Below are 19,342 nucleotides of genomic sequence, written 5' to 3'. Positions count from 1 at the left end.
CATTAATCTTATGAGAAAATATCAAGAATAGAAAACAATTTTACTAGTATGTGTAATAACTGTAAAACAATACGTACAATAGCAAGAAATTGTTTAACAAATTGAAGTGACTCAGCTAAATCAAATATGTTAAACTAAAGTAAATAGTATTTCATTATAACTCCATGTTGAGAAAAACATTTCTTTGGAATTTTTATGGATTGTACTTGTCAGTAATTTTTAATTAAGGTATCAATATATACAAACACAAGGTTTCCAGCAGACATATGGCATCCAAAATTCTAGTAAAAAGAACAATATATACATACCAACCCAATCCAAGTGTCCCACCCTGGTGGAATGTGCCGAACACCTCCAACACTATGACGACCATACTGTGGGACAAAATAATTATGATTAACTTAATTCAAAATCAAAAGAAAATTTCTGTATTTCAGGTTTTGGAGGTAATAATATTTTTTTATTTCATTAATGAAGATGAAAACAAGTTATAGAAAGATTGTCATGTATTTTTTACATGAAATATAAAAATATATTTAAAAAAAACTTTTAATTTGCTTAGTTTTTACAGTGTCCATGATTTATTATTCATTATTTAATTTTCAAGGTTTTTATGTTCCTGATTCAAATTTTACCTTTTGAAATATAATTATTAACATCATAACAACAATATTTACTAACTAATCTGATTATCATGACCAACTTTTGCATAATTCACTATTTTTTAAATTTTTAGGTTCAATTATTATTAAAGAACTATTATCACCACATAATCATGAAATAAAACAGTTTAGGTATTTTACATAAAGCTTTAACACGAAAACAAGTAACCTGGTTCAAGTATTTTCCTGCATAAAAAGTTGTGTAGTTTTGCTGTTTTAGATAAGTAACGAATGTCTTTTTCTCTGAACTAGCTTGCCAATTCTGAGAACTGCAGTTGCCACTAACACTGTTGTTCACTACTCCATGGTTATGGACATACTGGCCAGTCAGAATGCTAGATCGACTTGGACAACAGAGTGGAGTAGTAACAAACTAAAGTGAAAAACACAGAAAAGTAAAAAAATATTTTCTCTAAGTAAAAATGTAAATAAAGTACTCATATCACATTTTGAGTTATTTTATGAAATGTTTTTTTTTCCATAAATATATTTTAGTTAAAACTAGCTTTAAGGGCCATGTCAAATGCTCTTTCAAAATAATATATTTTTAGAAACCTTCTATAAAATGTCATGTGGAAGTTCATAAATAAATATAATTATAACAGTAGTTTAAAATCATATAAGATTTTGAATCATATTAATACAGGTGTGTTAACAGACATGGTCATTTAGGGTTTATAAGATCTTCAAAAACGTTACAATTGATTCTACTTTCTACTCTGTTTGAGCATGCCTTTCAATATTAAATATCAAGTTATTAAAATATCAGAACTATATGCTGAACAAAAAAACCATATCTCAAAATTAAAAAAAGAAAATGAACATTAAACTCATGCAAAGCAGTGACAAAGTTTGATTTCTGAGTTTCAAACAGTGATGGAAAGATAGGTGTGTTCATAAAAACGTGAATATCTATGATTTTTCAAATTAATTTCAAAAACATAAAAAGTCAAAATATCTATAAGAAGAATGAGCTTGAAACCCTGAACCGATAAATACTATCTGTAAGAAATGTAACCAAACAATCAAACTGATGAGAAAATAATATAAAAGATCAAAACCTTCAACACATTTGATAAATATTTACTACACTATTAAAGCCTGTAACAGACTACATGGAGGAAAAAAAACCAGAAAAAACCAACAGGAGATCTAACCATTGCCAACAACAATAAATCATTAGGTTAGATATTTAGATATTTCTACATAAGAAAAACAACCCCCAATCCTTAATACCCAAAGTAAATTTTTTATTTAAAAAATATCATATTTTCTTCTTGTTATTGTTTTACCAGGAAATTACTAAAAAATCAAAGACAAAGGCTATCTTTGAGAAACAGAACTGGTAAATAAAACCTGGACAACAAGCAATTGTACACAAAAATATAATTTTTTTCTGTCAGAAATATAACTCAGAAGATGAAAGCAGATACCACAACAAAATCCCTCACACCAAAAACAAAAAAAAAATAAAGTTTTACATTACCAACAAAAACACAAACATGACAACAACAAAGTTCACAGCACCAAATCATATTATACAAAACCAAAATTTATGAAATGCGTGATAAATAAAACAATTTTCAAATACAGAATGAATTTCTTGTAAAAATATAATGGGAGAGACTATCTCATATACAGAAATTGATTTCGTAACCAAGAGTACAATAGATATGTCAAAATGAAGGAAAGAAAGTGGCACCAACATAAGAAATAGACAGCACAATGTTGAGAATTGAAATGTACCACTTTATTGATGCAAAAGTTAGTTATCACATCTAAATATCCAGTCTAATGCTCAATTTGAATCACAATAATGTAAACTTTGTTTTTAAGAGATAACAGCCAATTGACTGAATGATCAAACAAATATATATAAAATTTGTGTTCTTACATTGATCCTACATGTGTGCTAAGAATAAATGTAGGAAACATTTTTACCATGTTCTTAAAAGTTGCTCCCCCTACTTCTAAAAGTTTTCTTGTTTTTAGCATGGGTTCCTGAAACATTAAGAAATTGTTTAGATACAAAATAAATCAATAAATTAAAAAACAGACATGTAAACTACATATTCTTGCATCAAGGAAAGTGACTTCATGTTTTTTTTAAATAAGGTATAAAATGTATTTAATGTTAAGTAAAACTAGTTTTTGTTAAAAATGTGATTTAAAGTTTGTATTCATCCAGTGTTAGACTTATGATTACATTCACACATACGTGCATACATAAAACAAGTAAAACATTTAATGAGTCTCTGTACTTTTCTCATTTGCAGGGTTTAACTCTCTTTTTCGTTTTTTCAATATAATTTATTGGATTCCCAATAAGTAATATTACCATCATTCTCTTGAATCAAGATATTTAACTCAAACTGATTATCATGTTCTCTCTCAAAATGCTGCTTAAAAATGCTAAGGGTCATATAAAAAGTTTGGGTAATTTTAAGGCATGTGACTTGTTACTGATTTTCCTGAAAAATTCTTAAGACACAAACAAAAAAATAAACAAACTAGAGTTATTACGATAGTATATTTTAAAAACTGTGTTCTCAATCCTACTAGTCATATAGTTCACAAAAACTGATAAAAGGCTCAAAATTAACATTTGCTAGTTGAAGCTAATAACCATAATTATGAATACTCAAACCATTTGTGAAAAATGATTATAATTATTAAAAAAGAGCTGGTTGCAAGCACAGCATTTATAATACCCACACTATGACAATAAACCAATAAGCCATTTCTGGTAGATTGTTTTACATCTCTAAATTGGATTCCAAAAGTTTAAAATATTACATAAAAACAGTGAGTCCAAAATGGTGTTAAGAATTTTTATTCAAACGTTTAATTCATTTTATAATAGAAAATAAAATTACCACAAACATAGTTATAAACTTGACACTATGTCAAATAACAGGAAATAATAAATGTTGACTTGTTGTATTGTCTAAGAATACACAGCTTACAACCCTTCTTTTTATTGCTAGCTGGCACTGTTGCAAGTAACATTTTCTGGAGGTCAAAAACATTTGTTTTAAGCCTTTATAAGCTCCTTAACTATCCTTTCATAAGAAAAAAAAATTATGATTATCTGATTTATCTTTCCTAAAAAAATAAATTGCATTTCAATAGTGTCATATGTATGTTCAACAAGTTTCATGCAGTAGCATCTTTAGTGTATTCTCCCTAAAAATATAAATTTATCAGCAAAACTACACATATAAGTACTATTTACATATAAAACTAATTTGTTTTATTTGTAACAAAACGGCTACTTTACTTTCAATGGAAATCAGTGCAAACATATTTTAGCAAAAAACAAAAATTATTACCATTTTTCCATTCTTATTTAATGAAAACTGTTTGATTTTTTAATTCAAGAGTTTTCACCGTTCATTTCATACACTGAACAACAGCCTACTAAACGTGCCAGTAACATTTATTAAAATAAAAAAGTAATATTATGAAAATTAAGAAAGCACACATTTGTGTGGATTACTGCAAGTGATATTTACCTCACCCAAAATGCAACCTTTATAATTGATGTTATATAGAACTAAAAGTTAAATTACCAATGATTGGTTTTAGAAATATTTCAACAAACTATACCAACAAATTATATGTTATGCAATTTGAATTCACACCCTACCAAATATTATTATCGTTATCCAAAAATGTCAGTATTTATCCAACAAATAAAATATTTCAGTATACCATGCCTCCAAGTTCAACATCCTGATCATCTGTAAGAACAAAGATAATATTTGGTGGAGTAAATCCCAAAGCAGCTTGAAGACCAGTTGTCCAAAAACATAACCACATCACAGTAATATATCTGTTCACAAGAAACTTTGTAGTAAACAGAAGAATCCACATTTGATACACACCCTAAGGATAAGACATTTTTTTGCATTACTTTAGTTTCATACATAATCTGATGGGAAAAAATAAAGTATTACATTTACAATGTTAACTTCTTGAAATTTAAGTGTATATGCAAGTTTGATCTTACAGTAATTATTAACTAAAGTACTAAACTCTTCAAACTGCACACATTTTAACATTTGAAAAAAAAAGGAAATTAACCATTACAAGTTAACACAAATTTACAAAAAATATTTTTATTTAATTAAGTTTATAGATTTCATTATTTAAAATAAATTCATAAGACATCATTACTCAAGAAGTAAATTTAAGTTGCTGAATAAAAAATTGCTCTTTGCTTAATTAAACAAATGTGTTCCTTATTTAATCAAGTAGTATCATGTTCTGCAAGAATCTTTGAGCTTGCTTGTCAATTTTTGCCACTGATACTTTCTTCAGTATTTAACAGAACAACTTTCACATTATTTTCATCTATATCAATTTGTAAAAAAGAAAAAAATGATGACTTACACCACACAGACTACCTTCTGCTTTGGTTAAAATGCTGCGAGGAAACCTCAATAAAGCACAACTCCGTTAAAAGAAACAGTCACAGAAATTAGCAAAGACAAAGGAGGCAGCCACAGTAGCACAAATTGACTCTTCTTCAGAGAAGGTATTTACCATCAGTATGACAAAGTACAAATTATTTTTAGTCATTAGTGTAATATAAAATAGGGAGGGATAAGGCTAACCATATTTAGTTGGCATTTTTGTGACATTTCTTCAAACTAATTAATCTTCTGCAGCAGTCACTTTGCTACTCTACAAATTGGAGACTTTGGTTTGTTTTGAATTATGCACAAAGCTACTCGAGGGTTATCTGTGCTAGCCGCCCTAACTTAAAAGTGTAAGACTAGAGGAAAGGGAGTTGAAAGACCAAAGTCAAAATTCCAAATTCTCAAAATTAAATTTATCAAATCAGAAAGCAATATGTGGAAAATTAAATTAAAAGTCCATAATAGACCACATATGCCTACAAAGTCAAAGTTTTATCTCTGAAGACAATTACAAACAAAGACTTCAAGTTGATTTGCAACTTATCCAACAGCAAAGAGGTTGACTGTCTATACAGATATTTAGAAGCAAGGGGTAGAAAAATATTAGCATTCTGGCAAGATTTGGACACTTTTAGCTGTTAATATTATGTAGACAAGGGCACAAAATAAGCCACAATGAAAACTTACTTTTTAGATGAGTAAATCTTCATTCTATAGAAATGAAGGATTAAGTTTACAGTTCTCAGTTGGAAATTATTTTAGAAATGTCAGCAGTTATAGACCAGACTTTTACATTTGAGAACTTGTCAATTTTGTATGTGTTGAGCATATTCAGTTAAGATGCCTGTAAACCAGGGAGATTCAAGATTTAGAATGCTTCATGCAGTATATACCAGAGCTTAATGTCAGTTTTAGACTGTATCAAAATGCAGCTAAAGAAGTCCTCAAATTTCCATGTTTTCAAATTATAAAGGGAGAAACAATATCAGTCTTGGTAGAGTTGACACCTTATCTCTGTACAAGTTCAGATGTTGGTGCTAAACATTATAAAACTTGGTGTTACATTTATCATTCCACACTTCAAGGGTCATGAGCTATCGAAGTTGATTGGCAAGAATTGGAATTACCAAAGGCTACTGTCAAAGCTCATGAACATGTAGAATAAATAAAACAAAAGATTACAATATTTCACATTACTGATTGTATCACTAAATATGACAGACATATATGGGCAGATATTTACTGTATGTATTATCTTACTAATTCAAACTTCCTATCATCCACTATTATTCAAGTCACATATATCTCATTGTAAAATGTTCTAACAGTGCTGCTTTGGAAAATAGAATGTTAGAAAGTGTTGAATTAGGTTATTATTGAAAAATTAATTTTAATAATGTAAAATTAACTGAAACATTCAATGTAATTTTAATCTAATTTGTAATCATAAAGTTATGAAACAAATACATCAAGAGAGACTAGTTTTGATTATTTTCAAAATAGTTTGAAAATATGTATTGCAGGAATAAGTATGAAACCAGTTGCTATGGGTTGAAAGAAAATGCACAATTCACATTATTTTTGTATTTTGAACCAAATTTTTATATGAACTTTTGGAAGTAAACAAAATCAAACACATACCATGAAAGGTCTTCAAGATAACATTCAACACTTTTTAAAATTATAGGTATTTATTCCACAATACATATCATATATATATTACCTTATGAATAAATTAATTCTCTTGTATATTTTATCATATCTAATCACTTCATTACAAACCATTAATTTCCTCACTAGTTGATAAAAAACATAAAATAAGAGATATTCTGTATTCACAGTAATTGTATTCTTAACAATAATGTACTTCTTCACTTGAACTATTTAAACCCTTTATAAAACAAAAGCAACATTACAGTAGTCAAAAACCCTAAAAAAAACAGTGCTTTGATTAACAGCTTCACATCACTTTCTTTATTAATGCTGTAATTCACTGGTTTGTTTCTCTGGGATGATACATGATTTTTTTCCAATAGAAAATAACCACAACAAATTAACATAACATTTTGTGACCCACGCTGTATGCATAATTCAAAAACGTGGCATGTTGCCCTGTTAAATGACGTGGATAACATGTGTTATTGCCATTTAAGTTATTTTTTTACAGCATATATGAATGTAAACCTGAATATAACACAATATATATGAGACCTATCAACCATCTCCTCACCACTACCTAACCCTACAACTCAAATATCATATATGTCACCAGTATGATATTTTACACCTGTACCGTACTGTTTACAATATTATGATTTTTATATTTCAATATTATTTAAATAATAATCTATACATCTGAACTATGGTTGTAAGTTTAGTTATTTCCTAACTAGATATAAGAGAGTTATCATTACATATAATATTATACAAAACAGGCAAGGAACAAGGAACTGCACTGTGAAATAAACATTGTTTAATTTTTAAGTTTTAATTTAAAAAATTATTAATATTTCTAAGCATCACTAAATTTTAATTTACAATTAAACTTCTACTATTAGTTTTTAAACATTTAGGTTATAATTTAATTTTCAGTTGAGATGACATTAATTAGAAATTAATTTTAGGGAAGTGTATTGTTTGTCACCTTTCTTCTTGTTATTGTTTTTCCAGGAAATTACTAAAAGACTGAAGACAAAGGTGATAGTTGACAACAAAAGAAGGGAAAACAACAAATCACTGGAAGTTAAGGAAAGAAAACTTGAAGAAATGTACAACAGTGAGTTACAAATTGCAGCATATTAATGATAAAATAGCTGCAATAATTGTTGAAAAAGAATATAAAGGAATTACAACAGCAGAAATGACCAAGAAATAAACAATGATTTACACAAAGTATACAAAACAGGCTTTGAAACTAAAAGAATTGGCTGAAACTAAAGATCCAAAACTGGCTTTCAAATATAGAAAGATGCACATCAAGGAGAGGGAACAAGTGGAAGAAAGGAAATGAAAAAGAAATTACAAAGTGTGTGTATAAGTTACAACACATACAAGACAAAATGTAAAAAAAACAACAAAAAACATTATTACAGTTCTGCTGTAACAGCTTTAAACTTTATAAAGTTTATTATATAATTTAAAAAGGTGTGGAAAATGTAGGTATATCTTTGAGGGTGAAAGTGACCATAACAGTGTTGTTAATACTTGTCATTAATAGGCAATTTAAGGTACATATTTATTCAACTAACTACGATTTTAATTTTATATCGTGAATATTTGTAAATAAAGTCCAAGAAATTTGGGATCACTGTGAGGGAAGCGATTACAGAAGAATTACGAGTATCATACAATTGTAAATAATATTAACATTTTTAATTTCCTTAACTCATTTCAATCATTGTGCAAGGCCAATAAGGTTAATAACCATTTACATTGATGAAGTTTGATCCTCTGCCTTTTTTCTTTTTAAAGTCACTTAAGTTTAAATGGTTGAACTTGAACATTGAAGACATCTGTAAGATCATGAACACATGATATGAAATTATAATTTATTATTGAAATTACGACAAAACTAACAAAGAAAATGAAATCTTAAAACCTTAAACCTTTCAGTTCCAATTTTTCTAAAGTTATTTAGTTTGAAACTTACAAGATTTATAAGATCATTTATGTACTTTCCATTTAACTAAACACTTTTATTAAGCTGCATACACATTTGGAATATAGTCTACAATTTTTGTCTTTGTTCTGCTTCTGGACATTTTACTTGATTATTCCTTACACTTCCGTTACGTAAACAAAGTTGACCGTAAACTCAGTAATAGGTTGGAATGAAAGTAAGTTACCTTGAAACAAATTTTTTCTTTCGTCATGGTTTAAGTAAACACTTATTTTTGAGCGTGAGCACACGATTACGTTCCCTGTCGGATTATTCGAAATGCATTTGCCTCGAGAAAATAAAAAAAGGGTGAGGTTTAATTGGTTTGGTTTGTTTTTAGCTTCGCGCAAAGCTATTCGAGGGCAATCTGCGATAGCCGTCCTTAATTTTGCAATGTAAGATGAGAGGGAAGGCAGCAAGTCGTCACCACCTCCCGCCAACTCTTGGGCTACTCTTTTACCAACGAATAGTGGGAATTGATCGTGACATTTTAATGCCCCCACGGCTGAAAGGGCGAGCATATTTGGTGTGATGGCAATTCGAATCCGCAACCCTCGGATTACGGGTGGAGTGTCTTAACCACCTGGCCATGCCAGGCCAGGGAGAGGGGGGGGGGAGGAAGAAGGAGAAGAAACCGTAAGTAATTTTTTTTTCTTCTGAGAAAGGCGTTCTAAAGAGAGATGGAATTACCCTGTCCTCTTGATCATGTACGTAAGCGTTAGCCATTAGACGACAAAAATTTTAGCTTAACATGACAATTTTCAGACGATGTAGATATGGCAATTTGGAAGAGCTCTCCAACCAGTTCGATAGCAGCTACTAATTTAGCCCGTTCTGAATAAAATTGTAGAATACCGTCTAAAAGTAAAACCCAAGGTAAAAATAAACGTTCTTGAAACAAACCTGGTTTTTGTTATTATTTTTTCAAAATCAATCAAAGCGTTAAGAAATCTTCCTGAAGTATACTTAAATAGAGCTCTTAGAAATATTATCCCTTCTACAAAATCTTTAAGCATAACTTATGATTCAAAATGAATGTGGAATAAACATCTTACCCAAATTAGGAATAAAATATGACAACGAGTAAACTATATTAAGAGATTAACAGGCAAAAACACAAAAGTCATAAAGAAAAAATTACAAACAATACGTTAGACTTGTTATGGGATACTAACTAATGCAGCACCTACACCCATTTTAAGAAACAAAATACTATACAGAAAGGAATAATCACTACAGCCTTATGCATAATTATGCCAACATCAAGAGTAGCCCAAGAGTTGGCGGTGGGTGGTGATGACTAGCTGCCTTCCCTCTTGTCTTACACTGTTAAATTAGGGACGGCTAGCGCAGATAGCCCTCGAATAGCTTTGCGCGAAATTTTAAAACAAAACAAACATCAAATTATAGACAGGTGCATAAACTACTCGTCCCATTACTTTTATTTGTGTAAGTGTTGTAAATCCGTAGACATACCGCTGTACTAGCGGGTGGCTACTTCTATTTTTTTTTAAAGTGTATAAAAAGGACTTATTAACAGAAATAGGTCACTATATCTTACATGACGACGATAGCTCTAAATACCTCTCCCCACTAAATATTTACTATAAAAATAAAGACCACATATGCAAGAAATAAGCATAGCGTTTAGAATTAAGTATTATTTGTGTATTTAAAACTGTTTATTATGTGTGAAATACGCGACTGATAATTATTTCTAGAGAAAAAAGTTATGTTTTGTTATGGAAATGTTTGTGAGTATATAAGACCAAATGAAAAGAAATAATTATGTGGAACTGTTTGCGAGCATATTTAGTCAAATTAAGATAAACTGTAAAATAGCACTAAAGGCTATAAGTTGTCTATCCATGGATATGACCCTGAAGAGAGAAATAATATCAATGTTCCAATGCAGTGTTTTACACTAGTGTTCATCGATTTTGTGAATAACTATTTAGCTTTTGAATATTGGAAATTTATAAACAACAGTAATGAAGAGAGGAAGAGATCAGAGGAACCTGACCCTCTCAGGTCGAGCATAACAACTAAACAACGATGAAATTGAACACGATTCAACCACTCATCAAACCAATTATAAAAATACAAGACATTCTTAAAGTGAAAAAAGAACAACAAGGCCTCTTCTCATAAAAAGCACGCCTAAATTGTACGAACATTTAGCTGCTACATCTAATCTATCCCTAACATCTGGTTGTATACCGACTGCTTGGAAGCTAGCAGACGTTTTAATGTTTCTGAAACAAGGAAAGCCATAAGAAAACCAAAAGGCTACAGACCAATAAGCCTAACCAAATGTACTGAAAAACTACTAAAAAATAATCAGTTCACGACTGTTGGCATATCTCGAACTGAAATCAAGATTAGTGAAAATAGAAAATATATTTAAGAAAACAAAAGACAAACAACAGAATACCTAGTAAGTCTTACAGAAAAAAAAACTACTCAGTTTTAACTGAAATGTATACACTGATGGATGTGAGGTATCTGGTTTACCTGATGAATTTCCGTTTCCTTAAAGTAAATTGATCACTAAGTAATAAAAAGGATCCGCAGATTCTTCACTATTTAAATACGCACTTTCAAAAGACAAATTTGAGAAAGACAGAAAGCCTATTCCTATAACTGTACAAGAGCTCAGAGTTGCCCTCTTCCAGGAGTGGACTGTGCTGCTCCAATAAGTCATCTGAAATGGCATCAACAGTATGGGTAAAATGTGCAAAAAGGTATTAAAAATATGGAAAAACCTATCAGCTATTAAAGACTTATTTTTTCTATGATATTTGTGCAGCCAAATATTGGTATTTTTCTTAAATTTTGCTTTGTTTTAATGAATTATGACTAATTCAGTTATGTTTACCTATTCTATTTGTAGTAAAAACGTTTCGTCAATGCTTAACATCTCTTTGTTTCTTTTATATTTCACACTTTGAAAAACATATAAAAATCTCATTATAGCTTAATTATTTTAAGTAGTTTATATGCTTTGTTTAAAAAATAAAATATGTTTGTATTGTCAACAAATAGAGCCTTCATATGAACAAATTTTGATAATTGGGAAAAAAAAGCAACTGAATAATTTGAAATGGAGAAAAACGATGCACCATAAAGAAGAAACATTAGAAATTAATTCACTGGAAAATTCACTGATGTCCGATTTACGACCACAACATGAAGTAGATGACATAAGTCCGTGATGCTCTTTTTTGTTGTATTTAGAAACATTACCTATTTAGCTCAATCACATTTAACAGTAAGTGGCCATTATGACTTTGGATCGAAATTCAGGTGCTAAATCTCCAGAGTTGAAACAGTAGGTCCAATGAGAAAAGGGAATTAAATGGACTTCGCATAAAGCTCAAAATGAAATTATATGACTCATGACCCAAATGTTGTTGTTGATTAAAAGACGCAAAGAGTTTTTACTGCTGTAGTGAAAAAACGACAGAGTTTTCATAGCAGAAGCATGTGAATTTATGTACACGGTATGTGAATAATGCACTGGGAGCTCTGAAGATTTTGCAGAGATTAAAGAAATCGAATGCACGAAGGGAAAGATGTTTTTCAATTATTAATGATGCATTACTAAGATTAGGAATTTATGGGTCTGACTGAAATAGATAATGTTACAATGGGGCTGCGAACACATCAGGGTGCGTATCTGTATCATAGAATCGTGTTAAAGAAACCCTGGGACAAGTCATCTTTGTACATTATAATACTAGGCCCGTACGCAGCATGTTTGAAAGGGGGGTTATAATATGTGAACCCCAGAAAATCTGTAAAAAAATTGGTGTTATGAGATTGTATCTGGAAGCAATTTTGCATGTAATATAGCTTGAACAATTGCAGTTGTTCTATAATTTTATAAGTATAATTTTATTCATATTACTTTTGAAAGGAATCGACTAGAGACAATAGATTGTTGAGACACATTTAGACATTTTCCTGATTTTCGCATTGAAGTTACTAGTTTGAGTAACAGACCTCCCGTGGAAGAACCTAATACATCGATACAAAGGTCAAAACTATCTCTGCGTGTTGTAGAAAAGAATGTGAACTTGCGGGGCTACAGTCCTTTCCAAGAAACGCAGTAACATTACCTTTGAAATCAGTGATGACGAGAAACCCACTTGTTGAGAAATTTATATGCAAAAACGGCTCGTTTGGGCTGAGAAAACACTTTTACATAGAAGAGCGAACAACGTTTCGACCTTCTTCGTTGTTCGCTCTTCTATGTAAAAGTGTTTTCTCAGCCCAAACGAGCCGTTTTTGCATATAAATTACCTTTTGAAAATTTCTCTGAAGAGGTACTATACTGCTCGAAATCTGTTCAAAAAAAGCTGCTAAGGTTTCCAAAACGTTGGCATCCACTATAAACAATAAAAGAATGGCAGCTCCTTGCATGTATAAGAAAAAGATTTTCATCTGAGGCTTTTCAACAAGTAAACTGGAAAACATTAGATTTTCATTGTTAATTCTGAATAGCGCAATCAAACACTTTCCAGCAGTTGTTCTGTAGATGATGTGAATTCAAGTTGATAGGCTTTACATCTGATAACTGGATGACATTTGCAATGGAAAATGAATGTGTGGCAGAATAAATCTGTTGATAAACGAACCTAACTACAAGGAATTTTATTCAGGACGGTAAAATTGATTAAATTGCTCGTGATGACAACTTGCACGTTAGAACGATGTTCCAGTAGCGTGTAAAAACTTAAGATCTTTTAAATATCTACAGTGTGGCAACAGCGATAAATTTCCTTCCTCTTTTAGATAGCCCCCCAGTGGATCAGCGGTATGTCTGCGGACTAACAACGCTAAAAACCGGGTTTCGATACCCGTGGTGACAGAGCACAGATAGCCCATTGTGTAACTTTGTGCTTAATTCAAATACAACATCTTGTAGATAAACGTGTGGTCCGAACATATGAACTAGATGTATAAAAATACTCTGTAACGAATTCACTTGTGTCAATCTACAGAGAAAACAGACTTTTACCTATTTTTAAAGTAAGAAATGTCTTTATGTTTAAATGCTTTTAAAATAAAGAATGAACTTTTGTAAGGCCGCGAATTTGCTATTTAAGGTTATATATATAAAACTATTAAAACAGTTTTAAGATTTGTGCAAATTAGGATTATAACATTTTTTTCTCGTTTCGTTTGACCACCAGTGGCACAACGGTATGTTTGCGGATTTACAACTCTATAAACCGGGTTTCGATACCCGGGGTGGGTAGAACACAGCTAGATCTTTGTGTAGCTTTGTACTTAATTACAAACAAAGAACTGTTTAGTTTTTTGTTACTTACAAAGCTGCACAATGAGTTAATTCTGCCTTGCTCACCACAGGTATCGAAACTCGATTTTTTGTGTCGTAAGCTTGAGACCTAAAACTCAGCCACGTAGTGGTGTTTATTATAACACAAGTTAGAACATTAGTAAAGCAAAATTTAAAGGAATATAAATTGCAATGTTTTGCAATCTTATTTTAACGTACAGATGGTAATAATTACGTATTTGGTAGAATTAACAGCCAAACTTTTATTGCAGCTGGAACACTTCTCTTTCCGACTCGGTTTTATTTGTAGTGTTTTTTTATATATATTATTGGCCCGGCGCGGCCAGGTGGATTAAGGCGTTCGACTCGTAATCTGAGGGTTGTGGGTTCGAATCACGGTCGCACCAAAAATGCTCGCCCTTTCAGCCGTGGGGGCGTTATAATGTTCCGGCAATCCCACTATTCGTTGGTAAAAGAGTAGCCCAAGAGTTAGCGGTGGGTGGTGATGACTAGCTGCCTTCCATCTAGTCTTACTCTGCTAAATTAGGGGCGTTGTAAATTAACAGAAGTACCCGCTGTACCACTGGGGGAAGGGAGGTGATAACTTGGAGTTCATATTTTAGGCAACTGCTTGTCAACTCAAGGAATATGAACTTAATGACATCTTTGCTGCTACAAACATCCTCGGTAGAAGTGCATATTAAACAACTAAATGCAATATGGCTCTACTGTCCCACAACTTATCAGAATTGATTCTTCCACATCATTCTTTGGCACTTATCTGTCAAGACTGTTACAAAATTCTTAAAAACAAACCTTTAGAAAGTTACAGATGTTCTGGAAGAGGTGATATCTGTTTTAATTCATTGAACTGACATAACAGTGCCACCTTTACCGTTCTGTCTTAGATGTTGATTTTATGATCTAACGAAAACTATGTTTGTAATTATTAAATCCATTTATAAATTTGATATTTTTGGTCGTTTACGACTATATATCAGCAGAGTGTCAATGATCAGCTTGCAAGTTCTTGTGAAAATCCCAGACAAGTTTCTTTCTACCCATGTTCCGATCAATCAGACTAAGTGTTAAAGCAGTTGCACAATTGTTAAAGTTATAAATTCAATTAAGTAGTTAGGTATTTTCTACAGCTGTTTTATGCCAGCAGTTTTAACAACGGAATATGTAAATAATCTTATATATTACTTATGTGGCCTTGTAGCTCAAGAACCAGGAACTGATACTTCTAGCTTGGCCACAGGTTTACTATAAATATTTATGATGAAAAGATACTTCCTACTGAGATGAAAGCTACAAAGAAACGTCACTTGACCAGTGTTTAATAGCGTCCTTGCCAAGTTAGATCAAGGAATTGTCAATATGGCCAAAATGTTGTCACCATCAAAGTAAACAACAATAATTGTTAAACAATGAAGCATACTAAAGTTGATAAATCTCCTTCATTTCCCGACAAAGCAACAACGTATACAAATGTCACAATGTGTATCATCCCAATTGTTGTGGAATTTACGTAGTTTCTATTGATGGGGTGCAAATTTGATTCGGGGCCATACCTCCTGATGATTGTTTGGTCCAATTTTGTTAAGGCACTACCGGTTTTAATTAATATTAAAATCAGATGTTTTCGAAATTGGATCTAGGTTTAAAAACTTTTAAAAAGAGTACTTAATAATTAGTTTGACATATCTTTGTATTAAACAATGACCTGTTTAATTTCATTTTCCAGATCTTGTTTGTTTTGTTTGTTTTTAATTTGAATAGAAGAATGACTAGAACCATACAAAGCACGTTCATATTCCAGCTTAGAATTAATTATACTGTGGGTACGATTACCTGTCTCCCAAGAAGTACCGAAGACACCCCTTAATAAGCTTAAGTGTTTATGGAAACTATAACGAAAGAGAAAAAGAGAACATTTCAATACCACTATTTATTACGTAGCATATTTAAGTACTTGAAATGGTAACCATAAAGATAATCATTCCTCAGAAAGATAGTGCCAAAATGAGAACAGGCCTTTTCAAGATAGCAAAGGAGAATTTCCAATTGACTGTTCACAACTGAATAAAGCTAAAATTTCTTGTTAATACTAACATAAAAAACTCCAAGGTTATGAACGTGTTTCCATATTTAGACATCATCAGTAAAATTTCCACAGTTGTTAGCTCTCTTGTTAAATTATCCACAAGATTCCTATATACCTTTTTTAACAGAATAGAGATAAGTTTGGTTCTGGATATAAGATATGATCGATCAAATAAGTGGAATTCTAAATTTTAACAAAGGAAATCTGCAAGTAAGCAGTTGTGAAGCCAACATAAAAATGTCCATTGTTAATTCCTAGAAGACCATTTATCTAGACACTACCAAGGTAAAAAAAAAAAAAAAAAAAACAATTGCTACATCATCAAGCGATCAAACTGATAGACTTCTATAGTTAAGATAACTAGTAATTATTAGCACTTCTGTCTTTGCAAAACCCAGCTTGTTGACGAAACAATTGTTCATAACGTTTCAGGGGTTAAAGGAAACACAATTTAATCAGTGTTCCACAACTTTGGCAAAATAGAAAGGTAAAAGAAAAAGAGGTTAGAAATTTTTGCAACATAACCGATATGAATCTCTCTCTAATACACATATATATATACCTCAAGCGGATAAAAAATGAAATAGATATTCATGCTATAACATATGAAGATATTTTATAATAACTGAATATTTTATCGACGATCCAGGTCCACGACAAACGACTTAATTCTGAGTTAGTATTATTGCAACCCGCTTAAACTAGATAGGCTTAATTGGCCTCATACCGCTTACAAGTTCACTTTTTCCCAATGACGATATTTAACGTCCTCGGACAAATACTAACGTCCGAAGTTATTTAGTGAAAATGAACTGTTTGTAATGTTCGACATTTTTAACGTTCCTGGTCCAGTTTTATAGTTTTCCGATTGATAGGCGTTAATCATAATTATAGCTTCCTAGGCTTACAAGATTTTGGCATGCAGTATGTAAGTAAGCATCCATAGTGAAGACTTAAAACACTGATGATGAAGAAGACACCAGTGGTGCAAATATGGACATTAACACGTTAAATATAGCTGCGTATCACTGTTATAATACTGTAATTGACAGTAGTTAAACACTATTAAGTGAATTCGTTTTAAATATACAGAGCTTTATTCTGCAAACGAATTATTGGCAGTCTTAAAAATGTGGTTAATTTATAAAAATAACTTTGAGAAAAAGGCACTATTATCATCACAAAATTAGACATACACAATATATTGTCAAAGACATAAGACAGCAAATACCGTATTGGTACTGTCCTGTTCACACCAAATTTACATGTAGTCTAAAGAACTCTAAGTATACAAGAACTCCCTAATATGCGGACTTATACCACATAATATAATGGTTTCTTATATAGAAACCAGGTTTCAATACCGTGGTGGGCGGAGCTTTGTGTTTAATAAGCTAAAAAATGGGCTATCTATTCTGTGTTTATCACAGGTACCAAATCCCTATTTTTAGCGTCATAAGGGGCTCACTGAGTGAAACACTAATGATATATTTAATCATCTACTCGTACTTAGTTATATTATGAGTTATACGATGAAGAAATAAAAGTATTAATGTGAACACAACTGACATCTCCTCAGTTTATACTGTTTTTCAAAGGCGTTGTAAAAGTAACCACAAATCTGACATTAAGTCCATTACCCAGGAAATAAAAACTTCATGTTACTGAATTTCATGGATAGGGTGTCTCAGATTGACTGTCCACTAAAATATTTGGTGTCGTGATACGAAGAACATCGAAGATGATGTAAAAATATGAAAACACAAAATATGGTGGTAAATCATTAATTCCTTCAAATGGATAGATATAGAATTCATGACAACATGGAAAACACGTTTGATATGTTTAAATTGTCTCTAAGTGAAGAATGGCTGTAGAATCATGGTTTTTTGTTTGTTTTGAATTTCGTGCAAAGCTACACGAGGGCTATCTGAGCTAGCCATCCCTAATTTATCAGTGTAAGGCTAGAGAAAAAACAGCTAGTCGTCACGACCCACCGCCAACTCTTAGGCTACTCTTTCACCAAAGAACAGTGGAATTAACCGTTATGTTATAACGCTCCCACGGTTGAAAGGACGAACATGTATGAAGTAACGAGGATTCGAATCCACAATCCTCAGATCACGAGCTGAGTGCTCTAACCACCTAGCCATGCCACTCGTGGAATCATAATGTGGGATTATTTTACTTGATTTGGATTTCGCCCCTGCTAACAGTAAGAGAACTATATATGTCTTGAATATTGTTACATGTTTTAGACATTGCCAAATTATTCACACTGACGAAAACCTATAGATATGGAGCATGCCTGTTTATTTAAGAATGAAAACAAATCACGCAATGTCCAATAGTCCTTGAGATAAATAACGTCCAAAACCTACTTTGATTATCTCAGAGTACGCTTTAATCCAGTGAACCACTTTGAGAAGCTTAGGAACTCCATATAAGAAACAGAACCTAAAATTTTACAGCAACTGAAGCTGTCTTTGAAGAAAAAAATTGGTTTGTTCCATTAAATTTATGACATTTTTTGCGCTGTCATTAACATCGAAAGTGACCCTCTCCCAATTAAACAACTTATTTGCTTTTACACATTCAACATCCATATAAACAACAGGATGATTGTATAACGGAAGTAGGTACTCAAAAATTGTGTATAAGTTGTAAAAAATTGTTAATAGGTGGAGAAGAAGAATGGATGGCTTCACCGCAACATGTATATTTAATTAAAGTTTTGTCAGAAGCCTAATTGAAATGTAGATAAGAACAACTATGTCATAAACTGAGAATAAACAGGAATTTCACAAGTTTCGTAGGCCTTTTTTAAAGGACGTAAAAACAAATGTATATTAACTGAAATTATAAACCTGAAATTTTTTCGCATTCTCTCGAATTTAAAATTTACTATTTTAATTTTCACATATTTTAATGATAGCATCTGAAAATTTTTATATTAGTTAATATTAAATTATTTTGAATTATATTTATTTATTTACTTTCTCACCAAAATTCGTCAACTGCATTACGCAGAACATATCTTCATGTAGATCGATATCTCTGCCTTGCCGACAGTTTCGTAATCATGATCTGATCTTTCTCTTCTGCAATTCGACATCTGGTACCCAATCAAATTCGTTCTTTCACAACACTTGGCTTCAGCAGCATGTCTCTTTGAGCCTTGTAGCA

General features: G+C 31.4%; 1 protein-coding gene across 4 annotated transcripts in view; it reads right to left on the bottom strand.

Moving 5' to 3' along the window:
* LOC143240497 (N-acetylglucosamine-6-sulfatase-like) overlaps positions 1 to 9,045 on the bottom strand; it is a 55,699-nt gene extending 46,654 nt beyond the window's left edge. For 2 of the 4 annotated variants that reach the window (XM_076483010.1, XM_076483013.1), the window contains exons 1-5: positions 8,518 to 8,613; positions 4,377 to 4,550; positions 2,604 to 2,663; positions 832 to 1,035; positions 309 to 374 (exon numbers count right to left, since the gene is read on the bottom strand). In XM_076483010.1, the coding sequence (XP_076339125.1) occupies positions 309 to 374; positions 832 to 1,035; positions 2,604 to 2,663; positions 4,377 to 4,550; positions 8,518 to 8,610 (597 nt within the window). In that variant the 5' untranslated portion in view covers positions 8,611 to 8,613. Of the gene's footprint in view, positions 1 to 308; positions 375 to 831; positions 1,036 to 2,603; positions 2,664 to 4,376; positions 4,551 to 8,517; positions 8,614 to 8,735; positions 8,874 to 8,931 lie in introns of those variants that run through there. The other 2 variants (XM_076483011.1, XM_076483012.1) reach the window with 2 other exon arrangements.
* Positions 9,046 to 19,342: the final 10,297 nt, after the last annotated feature.

Source organism: Tachypleus tridentatus, chromosome 13 (genome assembly GCF_004210375.1).
Source record: "Tachypleus tridentatus isolate NWPU-2018 chromosome 13, ASM421037v1, whole genome shotgun sequence".
Lineage (NCBI taxonomy): Eukaryota > Metazoa > Arthropoda > Merostomata > Xiphosura > Limulidae > Tachypleus > Tachypleus tridentatus.
Note: the sequence above shows the minus strand (reverse complement) of the source record. Positions and strands in the feature narration are given on the sequence as shown.